The sequence below is a fragment of the Chelmon rostratus genome, chromosome 13, assembly GCF_017976325.1.
Source record: "Chelmon rostratus isolate fCheRos1 chromosome 13, fCheRos1.pri, whole genome shotgun sequence".
NCBI classification, from domain to species: Eukaryota; Metazoa; Chordata; class Actinopteri; order Chaetodontiformes; family Chaetodontidae; genus Chelmon; species Chelmon rostratus.
This window is the reverse complement of record NC_055670.1, coordinates 25992833-26009527: the sequence shown is the minus strand read 5'-3', so window position 1 is coordinate 26009527 and position 16695 is coordinate 25992833. Positions and strand designations below refer to the sequence as shown.

General features: G+C 44.0%; 1 protein-coding gene across 1 annotated transcript in view; it reads right to left on the bottom strand.

Annotated features, from left to right (window-relative positions):
* The window catches only part of LOC121616391 (titin-like), a 210465-nt gene that overhangs the window by 164190 nt on the left and 29580 nt on the right, over nt 1–16695 (bottom strand). The window contains exon 36 of the mRNA XM_041951134.1: nt 15193–15243. Within this exon, the coding sequence (XP_041807068.1) occupies nt 15193–15243 (51 nt within the window). The remainder of the gene's footprint in view (nt 1–15192; nt 15244–16695) is intronic.

Below are 16695 nucleotides of genomic sequence, written 5' to 3'. Positions count from 1 at the left end.
GAGCCTCAGTGGAAATTGTGATCTGGGACGACATGGTCTTTTCCATCTTTGCTGCCTTGGCTTCCTGCACCACAACCTGCTGCTCAGCTGCAGCACATTCAACTGCCATTTTAGACTCAGTCCTAAGTGCAGCAGCCTGAGATTTAATAGCGGTGAAATCCACTGCACTTTCTGCCACACTCAGAGTTTCTACCACAGATGACAGCATTTGCTTTGAACGCGCTGAGGTGACCTGTGCCCTTTGAGGTTTGTCTAGCTGCATAGTGCCTGGCTGTTCTGAAGTAAGAACATTGGCTTCCTGGTACACTAAGGAGTGGAAAGCTGCCTGAAGTTCAGTTCTGAAGTCCGCTGTCTGAGGATACTGACTCTCCAAAGCCAGAGTGATCTCCATAGGAGCACCTGCTGTTGTGATCAGGTATGTGAACATGGCCCACTTGTGCTCTCTTTGAACCTTGACTTCCTGTACTTCTACAGCCTGCAACCTTCCTACGACGTCAGCCAGTAACACCGGCTGGTCGCGTGCCACGGCAGACTGAAGAGCATCTCTGAGCTGACACCGTATATTCAGACTGGATGGTTTAGGTATCTGAATCACAAAAGTCATCTCTTTGGGAAGAGCTGTGTTGTCTTTTGATTCTGATGCCATAAGGGACAGCTTTGGCTGTGTGGTGACAATTACTTCAGTGGACTCAGACTTGTTAATCTCCTGAGAGAGCTCACCCTTCAGGATTCGCTTCTCGTCCATCACTATCGACTGCCTGACGGATTGACCCTCCTGGATCTGAACGGCAAAGTCCTGTTCTGCTGCCTCTAAAAGGACACTACTCTCAGTGGAGATCTCCTTCTCCTCTATCTGGATCGGCTCGGTGGGAACTTTTGCCTCTACAGCTGCCTGGCAGGTGAATTTATCCACGGCTGTAAGATTCTCAGTGTGACCCTCCTCTAAGGCCTGACTGTCTGCCACAACAGTGACATGCATCACATTCAACTGATCCTCCTTCTGCACCAAAGCTCGCTGCTGCTTGACATCAGTAGTAACTGGTGTCTCCTTTGGCAGCTGCATAGGTTGGAAGGAGAGCTGGAGGATGTTTTGAGGTCTTGGCTCAGTTCGAACCTGAGACTGAACACCAGTCACAGACAAATCCAGCTCTGTGTGATAATCTGCTGTGAGCTCCCTTCTCTCTTCCAAGATGGCTGCATGAGTCCTTGTTTTTTCTTTTTTCTGTGCTGCCACCTGCTGGTCAGGCTTCTCAATTATGAGAATACCCTCTTTGGGGAGTGCCTCCACAGGTTGGGCTGACTGGAGATGCAGCAGAGTATGGTCCTCTTTCTGGGGCTGGATGGTGAGGGTGCTAGCCTCGGCCTCAAACTGTGTTGTGTCCTCACAAACTACTGTCCTCTGCTCATCCTGGCTAACAGTGTGTAACAGAGTGGGACTCTTCCTGGTTCCTGCCTGCTCTGGTGCAGGTTTCTCACAGGTAAAGCTCCTCTCAGATGGAAGGAGATCCTGGTCTGTGATAACCTGCAGGTGCAATAACTGCTCTCCTTCCATCTGTGACTGAATGGACATGGCACTGTCAAGACTTGGCAGCTGCTGAGTGGGCTCAGCCTGCAACACTTGCTTCTCTTCAGCAGTTAGAGCAGCCTTCATCATTTTATCCTTAGAAAAATGGGCTGTCTCCTCATTAGGCCTCTGCATGGAGAACTTTGTCTCCATGGAAAGAGTCTGTTTAGACTCACTGACCGAGGCCAAGATTGGTCGGTGCTGCTCTTTCCCAACAGAAGACGTCACAGCAGAATCTGCTGTTGCTAATACTGTTGTGTGGCCCTCTGCAAGCACCTGTTTCTCTGCAGACTGGGCTGAGTAGTAAATCTTAACACCTTCCTTAACCTTGTAGCCCATCTCTTCCTGTGGATTGGGGATATCCTGAGACTGCTCTTTTAGGATGGACAGTTGTGACTCAACTTGATGCCCACTAACAAGATGTTTTGGTTCTGAAGTGGGCCTGACAGTTGCAGACTTCCTGTCAGCCAGAGACTCTGTGCTAACAGTAGAAAGTGGGGTGAGCTCCTCAGTAACAGCTGACATCACCTTTGACCTCTTTTCCTGAGCCGCCTGAAGTTCAGTGACCTCAGGACTTTGAATGCGATCACAGTGCTGCTCTGTGAGGTCCTGCCTCTCTTCGACAGACGATGTAAATGCTGCCATGTGAAGTTGTTTCACAGGTACAGCTGAAACCTGAGATGGGTGGGTAGGAACCACAGACACCCTCTCCTCTATCTCATGAGACTGAAGCACTGCTGCCTGGTGGGTCAGCTGCTCGCAATGAATAGTGGCAGCAGAGATATCTAACTCTCTAAGGGAACCCACTTGTTCACTGGGAATTATCTGCCGGTCTTCAGTGCCGATGGTGTAAACCATCTGATCTGACCTAGCCCTGTCCTGACCTGGGAGGGTGACCTGATACAAGCGGGACTCTGTTGCTTGTTCTGTCATTGAAACCTTATAGCCTTTCTTCTGAACAACTGTCAGCTGTTCCTGTTTGTGAGAAACAGAGACTGATTCTCTGAACACAACAAGCTCAGCACTACAAGACACCTCCCCAAACTGGTTGGAGGCCTTACATGTGTACAGGCCACTGTCCTCCTGTTTGATGCTCTTAATATTGATGAAGCCAGATCCATCTGGGTTGGCTATAATGATGCAGTTTCTACTGGGCTGGATCTGGAAAGCCCCCTTGAACCATTTCACATCGGGGATTGGATCACCACTTGCTTTGTAATTAAAAGAAACCTCTCCTCCTTCGGAGCACCTCACAGGTTGGATGTGAACTGTAAAAGTAGGAGGTTGACCTGTAACCTTAAACATCTTCTCAACCCATTTCTCTGCCTGGCTGACATCTCTCTTTTTTACTTCGAGGTATGCAGTGCATGTTGTCTGGCCAAATCTGTTGGTGGCAGTGCAAGAGTACTCGCCCTCATACTCAGATGTAACCTGGGTAATTACTAACATGCACTCCTCCTTCTCCTCTATCACTTTGTATGTAGAGGAGCTCTTTATCATTTTTCCATTGTGAGACCACTGAACAGTCGGCTTTGGAAAGCCAGACACTTTGACAGTAAATGTGGCTGTTTCCCCAGTGGTTACAGCTGTTGGGGAGAGCTGGCTGAGGAAAACTGGCTTTTCTTTTTTCTTCTCTAAAGTGGAAGAGTAACGTTTGGACTCTGGCTTGAGTTCAAGTGTTTTTGTTTTCTGTGGTAAATGGACACCAGTGTAGTAGGTTTCCTCTTGTTCTTCCACAGTGGTGATGGTGGTGCTACAACGGTCTGTCAGGAAATATTGAGTATCACTGATAACAATATTCACAACATAAAAACTATGATATGAACAATCAATTCATAAAAGCAAATATAAGGGCAGTCCTTCACTCCAGAAATAGGATTTTTTTCCCAATCAATCGTTAAGATGACTAAATAAAGTATTTTGACTTATTGTCCCTCTACAGGCAAAACAATATTTGTGAATATTGATGTTCCATTTTAGATTTTAGCTACTACTACAGTTGACTAATTGATTGACTGATGGAGAGTACAATCCTAAAATGTGAGAAAAATCTAAAATTGTTTAATATAAATGCATTTTTTCCAGTGACTCAGTTAAAGGAAGCACCCATATTTGCTAAAAATCAAGAGAATAACCCAAACAATGAAAAAACAAACCAAAAAAAACAATAAAAAGTTAATTGCCCCAAATGGATATATGATTCTTTCTCTTTCTCAGCAGAAGAAAGTGGTTTATTTCTCTGGTTATACACATCAGAATTTAATTTTCAAGTCGTTGTTGTTGCATGTTTTTTTAAACTTAAATTAAAAAATAAAAAAATGACCAAAAACTTTTTTTTCCCGCAGAACGGAGCACAGGTGAAGGTTATGCATTGGCCCAACAGTTTTTGACACCTGTACTTTGACTGTTTGAGTGGATCGACAAATTGACATTGTGAACACCACTAATATGCACCCATGTTAATTGTTCAAACAAAAAAATAAGAAAAACTCTCACCCCAAATTAACATCGTCAAATATTTTATTATATAAACTCTTAATCAAACCAACATGACATCTGTACAAATAAACCATAATTTTCTATCTCGATGACAGATGTAATTTACTTTATTTACCGGTACATGCTGCTCATACACTCCTAGAATTACACATATTTACAAGATATAAGCTCATATTTAAAATAAAAAAAAAAGTTTCACAGTATTATCCATTTTTAAAATTTGTTATCAATAGCCTTCTTCTATTAATTATCAAGTTTGCTTTAAAACTCTTAGACACACAAAAACAATACTGCAACAAAACTGCTAATTCACACAAGTAATATGACAATACATTCTGGATAGTTTCAAGGCTGACTTTTGATATGATGACTGCTCAAAATCTCAGAATGATTAGAGCTGAGATTTTCGATTATCAATAATTATTACTAATTACTGGTTCTGTATCTGTTTTCTATTACTCAAACACTGCAGGACTCATCTGAAAGAACAGTTGTAGCTTTGCACAAAACACACACAACTGAAACACTTTTGGTTGATATTCTTTAATTCCTCTAGTAAGCTATTGAAGATATTGAGGATTGCTTTTTCATCTAATTTCATTTTTAAATCTAATTTAACCCTTGAGTAATGTCTACATATTTATAAACAACACAGTTTCTGCATAGCATGTAGTTTTTACTGCTGATGATATGCTTTTTCTGCTTAAGTTTGTCCTGATTTATTGATTCCCTCAAGTCCCATCCCAGCCCTCAAAATTATAGGTGGAACAAGAATTTGATTTAATTATCATATTTAGATTTTAAACAAAGATTTTTCAAATGAAAAATCAACCACTCAGTGAAAGTTTGTGTTCAGTTGTAAAGGTATTACTTCATACCAAGAATACTGAAGTTACAGCAGATCACTTTTAAAGTGTTACCAGGTAACAAAAGCAAACATAAACCCAGATTTTTCAGCCAAAAAATTAAATAAAAAACTAATACATTACATTTTAAACAGCGTAGAATAAATAAAGAAAAACATGTCACCAGACTCTAACTGTCACGGTCTATGCTATTCAACTGCTTCAACATGTTTTTACCTACGTGACTACAGGCTGGTTGCCCAAAGACTATTCAAAGGTCAAGTGTATATGATTTAGGGGGATCTATCAGAAGAAATGTAATTTTTGTTTTATATGTAATTATGTTTCGTAATCCAGTGTCCATCATGTTGCTTTGCCGTGTTTCTACAGCAGCCCAGAATGGACAAACAAGAGAGGTATAGCAAGGGTTAGACAACACATGAAAACTGACTAATTTAAGCCAAAAAGAGCCACAGCCCAGACTACCTCCAAGCAGTTGTGTTGGTAGCAAAATAAAGCACACATTCTGCAAACTCACAAAATGCAGAAAACTTGCAATTCGTAAACAACGTTAAGCAAGCAATAAAAAGACACCACGTTTGATGGCTCATTATTGTGAGGAGGTTTTTTCAAACTTTAAAGAGTCTTAACCTTAGTACATCAAGAAAACAACCTGCTTAAAGTATCCAACAATCAGCAGGAAAGGACTTGGATAGTAAGTTTATCTTTGTGCAACCAGCCCTTCAAATATCTAAAACACCTTTAGCAGGGCAGTAGTTTCAATGCCACCGGCTGTGTTTTGGATTATGCACTTATACTCGCCAGCATCACTCTGGGTCACATTAGTAATGAGCAGGTTGAAATGGCCTGCAGTTTTCTCCTGGATTATACACCTGGTGTCTGTGACACGGTCTCCATCCTTGTACCACTCAGCTGTGGGGTTTGGCTTGCCACTTACTAGGCATTGGAGGATAACTGGTGTCCCTACTGCTGCAGTAACATTAGTTAATGGGATGACACATTTGGGGGGAGTCTCAGTCACCTGAAACTGGAAGCTACACATATCAGAGGACTTCCCTTTGAACTCTACCTTGTCATCTTTTGCTGGCTCAGCAAATACATCAAAGTTAATGCTAACGTATTTCTCTCCCTGTTCACTCATTTCATTGTCAGTGTTGGCAACCAGCCTGACTGCCCGCTGCGACTCATCTGCCTCTTGCTCAAACTCAAACTCAAGCTCAATTTCTGACACCTGTTCGCCATCAAACGATGTGTTGCCAACCACCAGGTCGAACTTCTGCGGCTGGACTTTAGCACTTCCAAGTGATACAGCAGTCAACTCCCTGCCTCTGGTCTTCCCTGAGAAAGCTTTGGCATTTAACACCACCAAGGAGGCCCGACACAGAGTTTCCCCAACAACATTGATAGCCCTGCAGGTGTATACTCCACTATCCGGTATTGTGACTTTACAGATCTTCAGGAAGTGGTTGTCTCCATCAGATGAGTGCAAATATTTTTTGTTATTGTGAGGAATTTTTTTGTCACCTTTGAACCAGGACACAATGGGGGATGGAATTCCCATCAGTGAACACTCAAACATGACAGTGGTACCTTCTGGGGTTTCCATGTCACAGATGGGATTGATGAATCTTGGAGGCATCTCAGTGACCTCGAAAGCTATTTTCAAATCATCATGCTCTTGGGTGACAAAGTCCACAGCGCCCTCCTCATAAATACTTGGCAACACATCCAAAGAAATGATCATGCTCTTGTTATCAGCTGTGTACTCAGGAATGGTGATGATCTTAACCTGTTTCTCAAATTCTTTCACCTCATTTTCATCCAATTCTACTTCGAGCAGAATCTCCTGAGGAGAGGGAGAACGAGAAGAGTCATCTTCCTCCACATCAAACTCCATCACATGCTGATGGGTGACAGCAGGTGGAGCAGGCATGAACCTCACTTCCTGCGATACAACCACCACTAAAGCAACACTTCTGGCTTCACCGACATAATTCACAGCCTCACAGATATACTCTCCCTGGTCAGCTTTTGTGACATTGTGAACTGTTAGTGAGATGCTGTCCCCATCTCTCTCCATTTTAACTCTGTCATCTGCCACCAGTTGGGTTTTGTTGCAGAACCACTTCACCTCAGGGGAAGGTAGGCCAAACACCTCGGCGTAAAATGTCAATGATTCATTTTCAAACACTCTTTTTTTAATGAGAGGTTTGAGGAAGGCAGGAGGGATTCCCTGCACTTTCTCCTGAAGGGTTGCCAGACACAAAGAGCCTCTTCCCTTGGAGAGGAATCGATTCTCGTCCACGTTTATTTCTGGAGGCGTTGTTTCAATGCCTTCATCAGTGGGAAACGTCAAGAACTGAACTGGTGAGAAGAACCTCTCGCTGGAGTCTCCTGTTGAGGGTCTCTTATGTTCTACAGGAGAGAAGGGGTACTCCTGAGGGGTCATATACCCACCAGGTGCATCCGAACTGGGAGTATGGAAGGACATGGGAGACTTGGGAGTGTGAAAGGACTCTGCAATTGGCTGTGAGACCCCGGTAGACGAACCTGGGGTGTAGAACCTCTCAGCTACCTCTGCTATCTCTTCGCTCACAGTGCTGCCAATTTCTATGGACATCTCAGATTCAGGAGAAAGCGGCCTTCCCCAATCTGTTGGAGGATTGTAGTAGTCGTACACACGACCAAAAGTGACCTCCTCTTCCTCCATGGAGCCACCTGCTGCTGCTGCTCCCTGAACTTCAGCTGCTAAAGCCTTGTCCAAACTACTTCTTTCCTGTATATATGCAACCTGTCTCTGAGGTCCCTCAGCAGCAGCATCCTCAGGCAGATCAAGCTGTTTAACTCTGCTGTCCACTTTAGGTTTAGGTTGCGGCTTCACATGGACATCAATCCTAGCATCTTCACCCTTGATTCGAGCATGAGGCTCAACAACATCAACAGCCGTTTCCTCTGCTACTTCTGTAACGTCGGTCTGGGAGTCCGGTATACTAAAGAAGACACCGCTGTCCAATGAGGGTTCTGGGATGGAAATCAGCACCTCACAGGGAAGTTCATCCTCACTCACATGCTCCTTCCCAGGAATAAAATCATGTCCCTCACTAATCACTTTAACCTCTTGTTTCATGTGTTTTTTGACTTCTGTCAACTCCTCCACAGCACTAGCCTCCTCAGCATGACTCATCTCCATACGGACAATTTCAGCGTCACTGTGAATAGTGGAAGACCTTGCAGCTGCAGTTTGTCTCTCAGGTTTGAGAGATTCAGATATTCTTTTAGGCTTAACTGCTTCTTCGGCTGGAGCTGAAGTTCTAACAGAGCGTTTCACTGCAGAGACCTTTTCAAGCTCGAAAGGAATGAAGCTGCTAGTTCTGTCAAATGTTCGCACAGTCTCTTCCCTCACCATCTCTACTTCACCTGCCTCCATATGTTGGGGAAAACAAGCAGGTTTCCGTGGCTGAGGCCTGACCAGCTCTGGAGACTCCTGCACTTCCTCTACAAACTGTTTAAGTGCACTATGGCTTTCTGCTAAAAATGCTCCCTCTTCGACATCACCAGGTTCCACACAGATGTCTTCCTCCAAAAAGGTGGTGGCATGGGTGGTCTTAGAAGAGACAGGTTTGGGTGCAGCAGGAATTTGAGGGGAAACAAATTTTCCTGAAGCAGAAATAGTTTGAGCGAACTCTGGTTCTGCTCTTACAGGTCCAGCATTGGAAGAACCTGGATTTACTGTTGCAGCAGTAGCAAGTCTATCACCACCTTCTGCATACATGACGTCAGGTTCCATTACTTGTTCCTGCTGGTCAAGGGAAACGGCAACGGCAGGTATAAACTCCTCAGGGAAAAGTGTTTCCTTTCTCTGCTCCTCGGGACTGGGGGGTGTTCGTAATGCATCTGGAGAGTCTGACTCAAAAGCTTGTTTAATCTGAGAAACTTTTATCACAGCAGCAGAGGCTGGCAGACCACAGCCAGATATAGTCAATGGCTCTCCAGGGACACCAGGCCTAGATTTTTGGACTCTGGTGGTCGCTTCCAGTGGAACTTGTTTACTCAGAGGTTTATGAGACTTCCTCACTCTCCCAGTAAAAATATCATCCTCAATACTACCACCCCCCTCTGAAAATTGCATAGGCTCTGCAACTTGAAATGACACATGAGAGATGCTTGTGACCTCTCCTAGCTTATTTCTAGCAACACATTTGTACACTCCAGCATCGGTGTATGTAAAACTATTGATATAGAGCCGGTACACTTTATCATCAACCTCAATTCTGTATTTTCCAGCCATGGCGTTTATGCAAACGTTGTTATAATACCATGCAGCTTCTGGGGCAGGCTCACCTGTGATTACACACTCTAACACAGCAGTGTTGCCCTCAGAGCAGGTAATATTTTCTAATTCACTGACCATGTGAGGAGCTTCACCCACCACATCAAAAGAGAAAGTAAATTTGTGTTTGACAGTCTGAGAGGCTCCCTCATCACTTGGGACATCTGAAGTTTTGTCTGTAAAAGCCTGAAGTTTGTCCTCATTGCTTTCTTCTGTCATCCCAGGTACAGGGGTAGGAGCTGTAATTCTGATTTCTACAGGTGAAGAGCTAAAAGATTCATCTGAGCAGTGACGTCTGTGGATCACCTCCTGAGGCACCTGCAGCGTTGCCTTTCCTGAATCCATGTAGGTCTTAAGTTCTTCTTCTATCATGCCTTCCTGGTTTTCCACACCCTGCTCTAGTTCCTCCGTAACTACCACCTCTTGCGTGACCCCTGACGTTCTTACCATCTTTTTATCAGAGATCTTGAGAGTGCCACTGCAGATGGATTTGCCATGTTTATTGGTTATGACACAGTCATATGTCCCCTCATGGTCAGTGGTTGGATAAAAGACAGTGAGCTGTGATTTGTTAGATTTGCTCAAGATATCATAGTCAGGGTTGTGGGCTAACGGGTGGCCATCTTTGAGCCAGGTGACTGTAGGGGGAGGGTCACCATGGAACAGGCACGTAAACTCTGACATCTCACCGACTTTTGCTTTAACGGAAGATATTTCTTTCACAAATACTGGACGGGAGTTTCTGGCACTCGTATCACCTTCTTTTACCCTGTTCAATTCTTGAGTTTGGTAAGCTCCCTCTTTGAAATCTGAATCCTCTTGGACTCTCCTCTCCTCCTTTATAGCTCTGAGTTCACATATTTCTGCACTCATTTCCCTACTATGTTTTGACTTTATCAAATTGTCGCTTTCCTCTCTCCTCATACCTGCAAGATCCTTCTGTTGTATCCCTTTTCGGCTGTCTCTGGTAGTTCCTATCTCCTCTTTGATCCCTCTCTCCTCTCTTAACTCTGCCTGGAAGCGTTGGCTGCTGGATTTATCAACAGCAATAGCATATGGCTCCCTGCTCCGCCTGCTTTCTGCCTCTCTTTCCAGATCCTCCTGTGGACTATGGCATGGGGAGCGTCTCCTGACCGAGTGAAACTCTCTGGAGGGCTTATGGGGGCTCTCTCCCCGGGCAGAGGCAAGTTCATGTCCCTCAAAAGGCACAGTAGTAATCTGGGTTGGAGAATATATGTGAACTGGTGAAGCTTCACTACTCGTTCCATCTTTTACAGCAGATTTTAAATCATAAGAAGTTTCAGTGGTCACACCCACATCATGCGGTAAACCACCACATGTAGGAGAACGCCTTCTTATGGGAGAAGACTCACCGGGAGGAGATGGCTCATACCCAGTGGCATGTTGATAAAGTGAAGGTTTTTTGGATGGTAAGACTCCACCAGCAAGAGTTGAATGTGAAACAGGAAAGTCACTGGTGGGGGTTTCATGAGAAAAGCCACCACGATGGGGTCCACTATCAAATGGTGGAACATGGGACTCAAAGGGCAACCCAGAGGCAGGTTGTTTGCATTGATTTTCCAATGCCCACTCAGACTCTAGTTCAGTTACTTCCTCTTGTTCAACAACATCTTGTTGCCATTTCAGGATGCGCTGAGCAAGTGCTTCCTCCTCACTTACAAAGTACTCGCTGTCCCTCTGCAACCTGGTTTCACGGCCCTCTGTCAGCAGCTCACCAGCAGGCGGCCACTGCAGGCTATCAGCCCGTGGATCTTGGGAACCGGCAGGGACTGACTCGCTCAAAAGGAACTCCTCTTTGGCTGTTTTTCCTGTGGAAGGCTTCCTGTGGACCATTTCAGGTTGCATACTTGATTTTGAAACAGAAGCCTCTGAAATATTTCTTCTGTCTTCAGTGGTCCTCTCTGTCTGGACTGGTGAGTAACCCTCCACCCAGTCAGAGTCAGGGCAGGTCACAGCCTGCTCTTGTTCCATCAGAACATCCTCTTGCCATTTCATTATCCGCTGAGTCAAGGCCTCCTCTTCACTGACGAACTTCTCACTCTCGCTCTTCAGCTCAGAGATGTTCTCCCTGGACAGCTGGAGCTCACGTTCTTCTCTTGTCTTCTCAAACAACATCTTCTCTGCTCTGGTTTTTGTTCTAGGGGATGATTCAGATACCGCTTTTGTTGCTCTAGGTTTTATTCTGGGTGATTTTTGTGCCAGCACAACTGATGCCTCAGTTTCCAATTCATCTGGTCTGGATTTCATTCTGGCTTTCGGCAAGGGGGCAGAAGTTTCTTCTTGTTCAATTTTATCATTTACTTTAGGTGACCTAGGTGTTGACTTGGCAGCTTGGTCTAGAGTTTCTCTTTTCTCCACCACCTGTGTGTAAACGTACCTCTCAGGCTCCATGTACTGGGTCTCTGCTGGCACGGGCAGATCAGTTTCAGGGCACAGTGTCTCTTCTTCTGACATTAGCATGCCTTGCTGCCATTTTCTGATACGCAAAGCAAGGAGTTTTTCTTCACACTGCATCCGTTCAGCTTCCAGGCTCCTTTCATACTGAGCCCTCAAAGACTCCCCTGCACACTCCTGTTCAGATGGCTCGGCTGCTTCTGTTGCTATGCGATCTGGTGTTACAGCTTCACTGAGGAACCTGTCTTTGATAGATTTGACTTGCCTTTGCCCGGGCTCTCCAAGTCTGCCCTCTGCCTTCGCTTTGGCTCTAGGTGACAACGCTGCTTCCACTTTTGTTTCCCTAGCTTGTACTCTAGGGGATTTCTGTGCCAGCATGAGTGGTGCCTCCCCTTCCATTTCTTCTAACCTGGCTTCCACTGGGGCTGACTTTGTAAGCAAGGATGCAGACATTTCCACTTCTCCTCTAGCTTTTATTTGAGGTGATTCGTGTTTTGACACAGTCTCATCTCCTGGGTCTGCCAACTTTGCCTTCATTCTCAGTGATTCATGGAAAGAGGAGGGTATGTCCTCAGTTCCTATAGTTGCTCTTTTCTCTACCACCTCCTGCTGGGTGAAAATGTGCCCTCCAGTATTCATGTACTTTGTCTCTGCTGGCATGTGCGGATCAGTGTCAGGGTGAAACGTCTCCTCTTCTGACATCCTATTCCCTTGTTGCCATTTCCTGATCCGCAAGGCACGGATTTTATCCTCACAAACCAGTTCAGCTTCAAGGCTCTCCTCATACTGAGCCCTCAAAGATTCCCCTGGAAACTCCTCTCCATATGGTTTAATTGTTTCTGTTGTGGCTATGTCCTCCGGTGTTACTGCCTCATAAAGTGGTAGCTCCTCTTGAGTAGGCACAATTCTAACAGATTCCTTTCTTTCGCTGTATGTTGTAGTTTCTGGGTATGTTTCAGAGTATGGGGCTTTAGCGTGACGAAGCTCAACTACAACCTTTGTAGGCTCCATGGTTTGATCAGCAATTGCACTGTGATGTTCACTTACCACCTGCTTGAACCTAACATCTGCTGGAGATTCAACAAAACTCTCGACTTTCTTATCCACCAGAGTGTCAACCAACTCACCTCTCATGATCTGAATGGCCCTTGTCCTAGACTGAGGCTCAAATGAATGCCTCACACGAGGCTGAGAGGGCACCCGGCTAGAAGTCTTATCTTGACAATCCCTATGGCTTTCTCCCAAATCGAAGGGTCGATTGAAATGCTGGACATCAGGCAGAGAGGCAGGCTTGACCCTGAGCCTCTCCACATAATCTGCATAGCTTGACTCACTAGCAACTGAGTCCAACTCAAACTCAGAGGAGGACATAGTAGAGATAGAAAGCCTCTTCTTCTGTTTAACAGCTTTTTGGAGTGTGGTAAGTTTTGTTCTTACCTCGTTGTGGAGGCTCTCAGTGTCACTGAACCTCTCGCTGTATCTGTCACTGCATCTGTCACTAAATTTGTCACTAAATTGGGCACCGGTGCGCCGGTCACAGTAGATATCGCTGAATCTGTCATTAAAGCGCTCAGACCTGTCAAACATGGGGGGAGGGGACAGGGCACGCTCAGAGGCAGTCTCCAAGCGTTTGCATTCTTTCTCTGACACTTTTTCTTTGGAATGAGAACCAGACTTGAAGTACACAGTCCGCACCAGGGAGTTCTTAGATCGAGATCTTCCCTGATGGACTTTGGACATCTTGTCAAAGGGAGACCCTACACACCTGAGATCGACCCTAAACTTCCTCTCTTTCCTCTGCTCTGCCATGGTGTCTATGCTTTCATGGGCTTTGGCAGAGCGTCTAACAAAGCCCAAATAGTTAGCAGACTGCTCTTCCCTCAGCGACACCAAAAGTGATGCTGTGGACTCAGCAGAACCTTCCGTGTTTATCGCCATTACCTTATAACTGCCAGAGTCCTTTTCTTTGATGCTATCGATAACGAGACTGGTAATGTGCATATGCATCTTGCTGTCAGTACAGATCCTACGTCTACGCTCTTTATGAATAGATTTATTATTATGAAACCAGAGGACAGTTGGTGGAGGGCAAGCAACCAGTTTACACTTCAACTCAACTGGTTCACCTTCCAAGACCGACTGGAACTTGAGTTTCTGGGTGAAAGAAGGTTTGATGTTCTCCGCCCACGAGGTGATGGAGGAGGTTCTGCTGGAGCAACGATTGGCTGACACCAGGCCGTGATCAAGGAAATCCTCTGTGTCCGAGAAGGCTCCTCTCAGCTGTCGAGTGGCGCTGAGTTCTGTGCTGCTGTGTGGTGTTCCTTCTTTGCCTTCATGATAAAACAGCTCTGCAAAGAAAAACAAACAACTGTCAGAACAACACAGCCTCCAGGGGTAAAAGTGAGAGAAAAGGATTTGAATGAATCATTAATGGAATTATTAAATGCATGCTGGGAGTCACAGTGCCATAAGAAATAATTTCACTCACCATATTTGTTCGAATAAACGCAAGACTTGATTCTTTTTATAAACGTGCAGGAAGTTTTGATCCTTCGTCTGTGGAAATTTCTTCAAAACATAAATTGCTTTATTATTATTAAAAAAAGCATAATTCCAAGATGGGCTGCTAACATTCGCTTGTTTTGCTTTTTGGTATTTGCTTTGGCTTTATGCTAGAATATTCCTTACCTGACTTGCAGACAGGAGAATAAACGCCCTTTCTAATCCTTAAACGTAAGAGGAAATAAATGATGCACAAGTATCAGTGAGAAGCAAAGCTCTCCAAGACATCTCTTAGATTCCAAAACTTAAACAAATGAAGCTGTAAAATTGGGTGAGAAGGCGTTTATTCGAACTAATATAGTTTACTGGTGTTATTTAAAATGCAAACCACAGGAATCACATCCCACTATCTGCAAGCCAGGCTAAGAAATATTTTGCAGAAGGAAGGTTTCAGTTCCATGTGCAGTAAATCTCCATATCTTTTAAAGGGCATTTCAAGTCTGGAAGCTTTAAAAGATACATATCCTGTGCCTTGTCTGCGGAAAAAAAAGTCAGAGGAACCTTCATGCCAAAACGAAAGGACTTTTGGATGCAAACCGCAAGTGTCAAAAACTGGTACAAGCAAGTTCTACCAGTGCTCGCCTGGGGGAAACCATGGAGTATTATCAGAATAAGAGCAGGTCAAATAATACACACAACAGGAATCTTCTATCAAGACACATAGAGATGACATGCATCTGTGGAAATTCAAACATCACTTGAAGGGACAGTTCAACATAATGACACATTTCCAAAGTCTAAAGGCAGTCTGTGAATGCAGGCCAACTATAATCCATCATAAATGCACTGACAAATTTCTTCAATGAGCCACCACTCTGATCAAATTTACCTGCTGACAGACTACAATCAAGTAAAACCTGGTTAAACTGTCCCTTTTCCAATACGGCTGCTTCTCATATGTGAAAATAATCTTGTGTTTTCGATACACGATGGTCAGAAACCTGACATGACCTTACCTTTGACTTCTTGCTCAATCTTGGCTTCAATCTGCTCTCTCACATGAGTCACTGTGATGGAAAAAGATTACAGGAATTCAGATTTCATCGGCACACTGTGATGCACATTGATGCTATGCAGGACAGACGCAGCGACGCTCTTCAAATCTTTAAACATTCATTGTCAAAAAGAGGAAAAAAGAGGAGATTTCCATTAGCATTTGTCGACCAAAGATTGGTTGGAAAGAACAATTATGTTAAATAACACAGAGGGAGAAAATGCTGGAGGATGGAGGTACAACAAAGAGGTTATACATATTGAGCTTCATGCATTTTCCAGAGTTTTCCTCTATGGGAGAGGAAGAGGAGGATGAGGACGGAGAGGATGAAGGTGGGTGGAGAGATGAGTTTGTTCCTGTGGGAAGGGTTGAGGAGGGACGAGCAGAGAGGTGAGGTGACAATCCCACGATTCAAACAAACTGGTGAATTTGTGAACAAAGTGGTTCTTCTTTCTGGAACTGTGCAGTTAGTAAAATCCGGAGGAGGGCTGAGGATGTCCCGATCCAGGTTTTTTTCCCTGGGCCACTTCAAGATGTACTGTCTCCATTACATTATTCATCAATCAGAGAGGAATTTGTTTTTCCAACTGGAGGGTTTTGGTTACAAGGGATCTGAATCAAAAATGTTAGAATCCAGGACTGGTTGGGCTGTAGTTATTGTCCGTGTTACTCCAAGCTGTTACTCCTCAACTTACTATAATCACATTTTTCTATTTTAATTATTTAAAAAAAAAAAAAAAAAAAATCTCTCATAAAAGGTTTTTTTTCCTGCAGTCTTGATCTGAGTATTTTCTGCTGATAGTAAGTCTGATTTGATGTGTTTTCTTACGTACTGCAGTGGCCTTCAGCTTCACACTGCTCTCATCAAATACAGTTAGGGACAGATACAGGAAATCTTTCCTGCCACATGCCACTGCACTGTACAATAACAGCTAAAAAATATACTTATCACTTATCACTACTGCTTGCTATTTTGATATTTTATTATAGTTTGTTCTTTATAGTCCTATTTCATAAATTTTCACTTTTTTCACTGTGTTATGCTTACAGTCATGGTACACTTTATTTTCTACACACTGCCACTTTGCTGTAGATATTCTTTTTTGTGCAATACTTTTCAGTACTACTGTTTACTATTTTGCTATTTTATGATTATGTATATAATCTTTTTACTGCTTGCTATTTTGATATTTTATTATGTATAGTTTGCTCTTTATAGTCTTATTTCAGAATTTTTCCACTTATTTCACTGTGTGTAATGCTGCTGCTGCACTGCAATTTCCCAGCTTGGGATAAATAAAGTCTATCTATCTATCTACCTATCTCTCTATCCATCTATCTACCTATCTATCTCTCTAGTCAAAGGGAGTTTCTGTCGCTGCTCCCTCTGTCTGCATTGTGATCTAAAACTGCAAAATTCGCTCTCTGTGAACAGAAATCATTACTTCTGAAACTAGATGCTCTC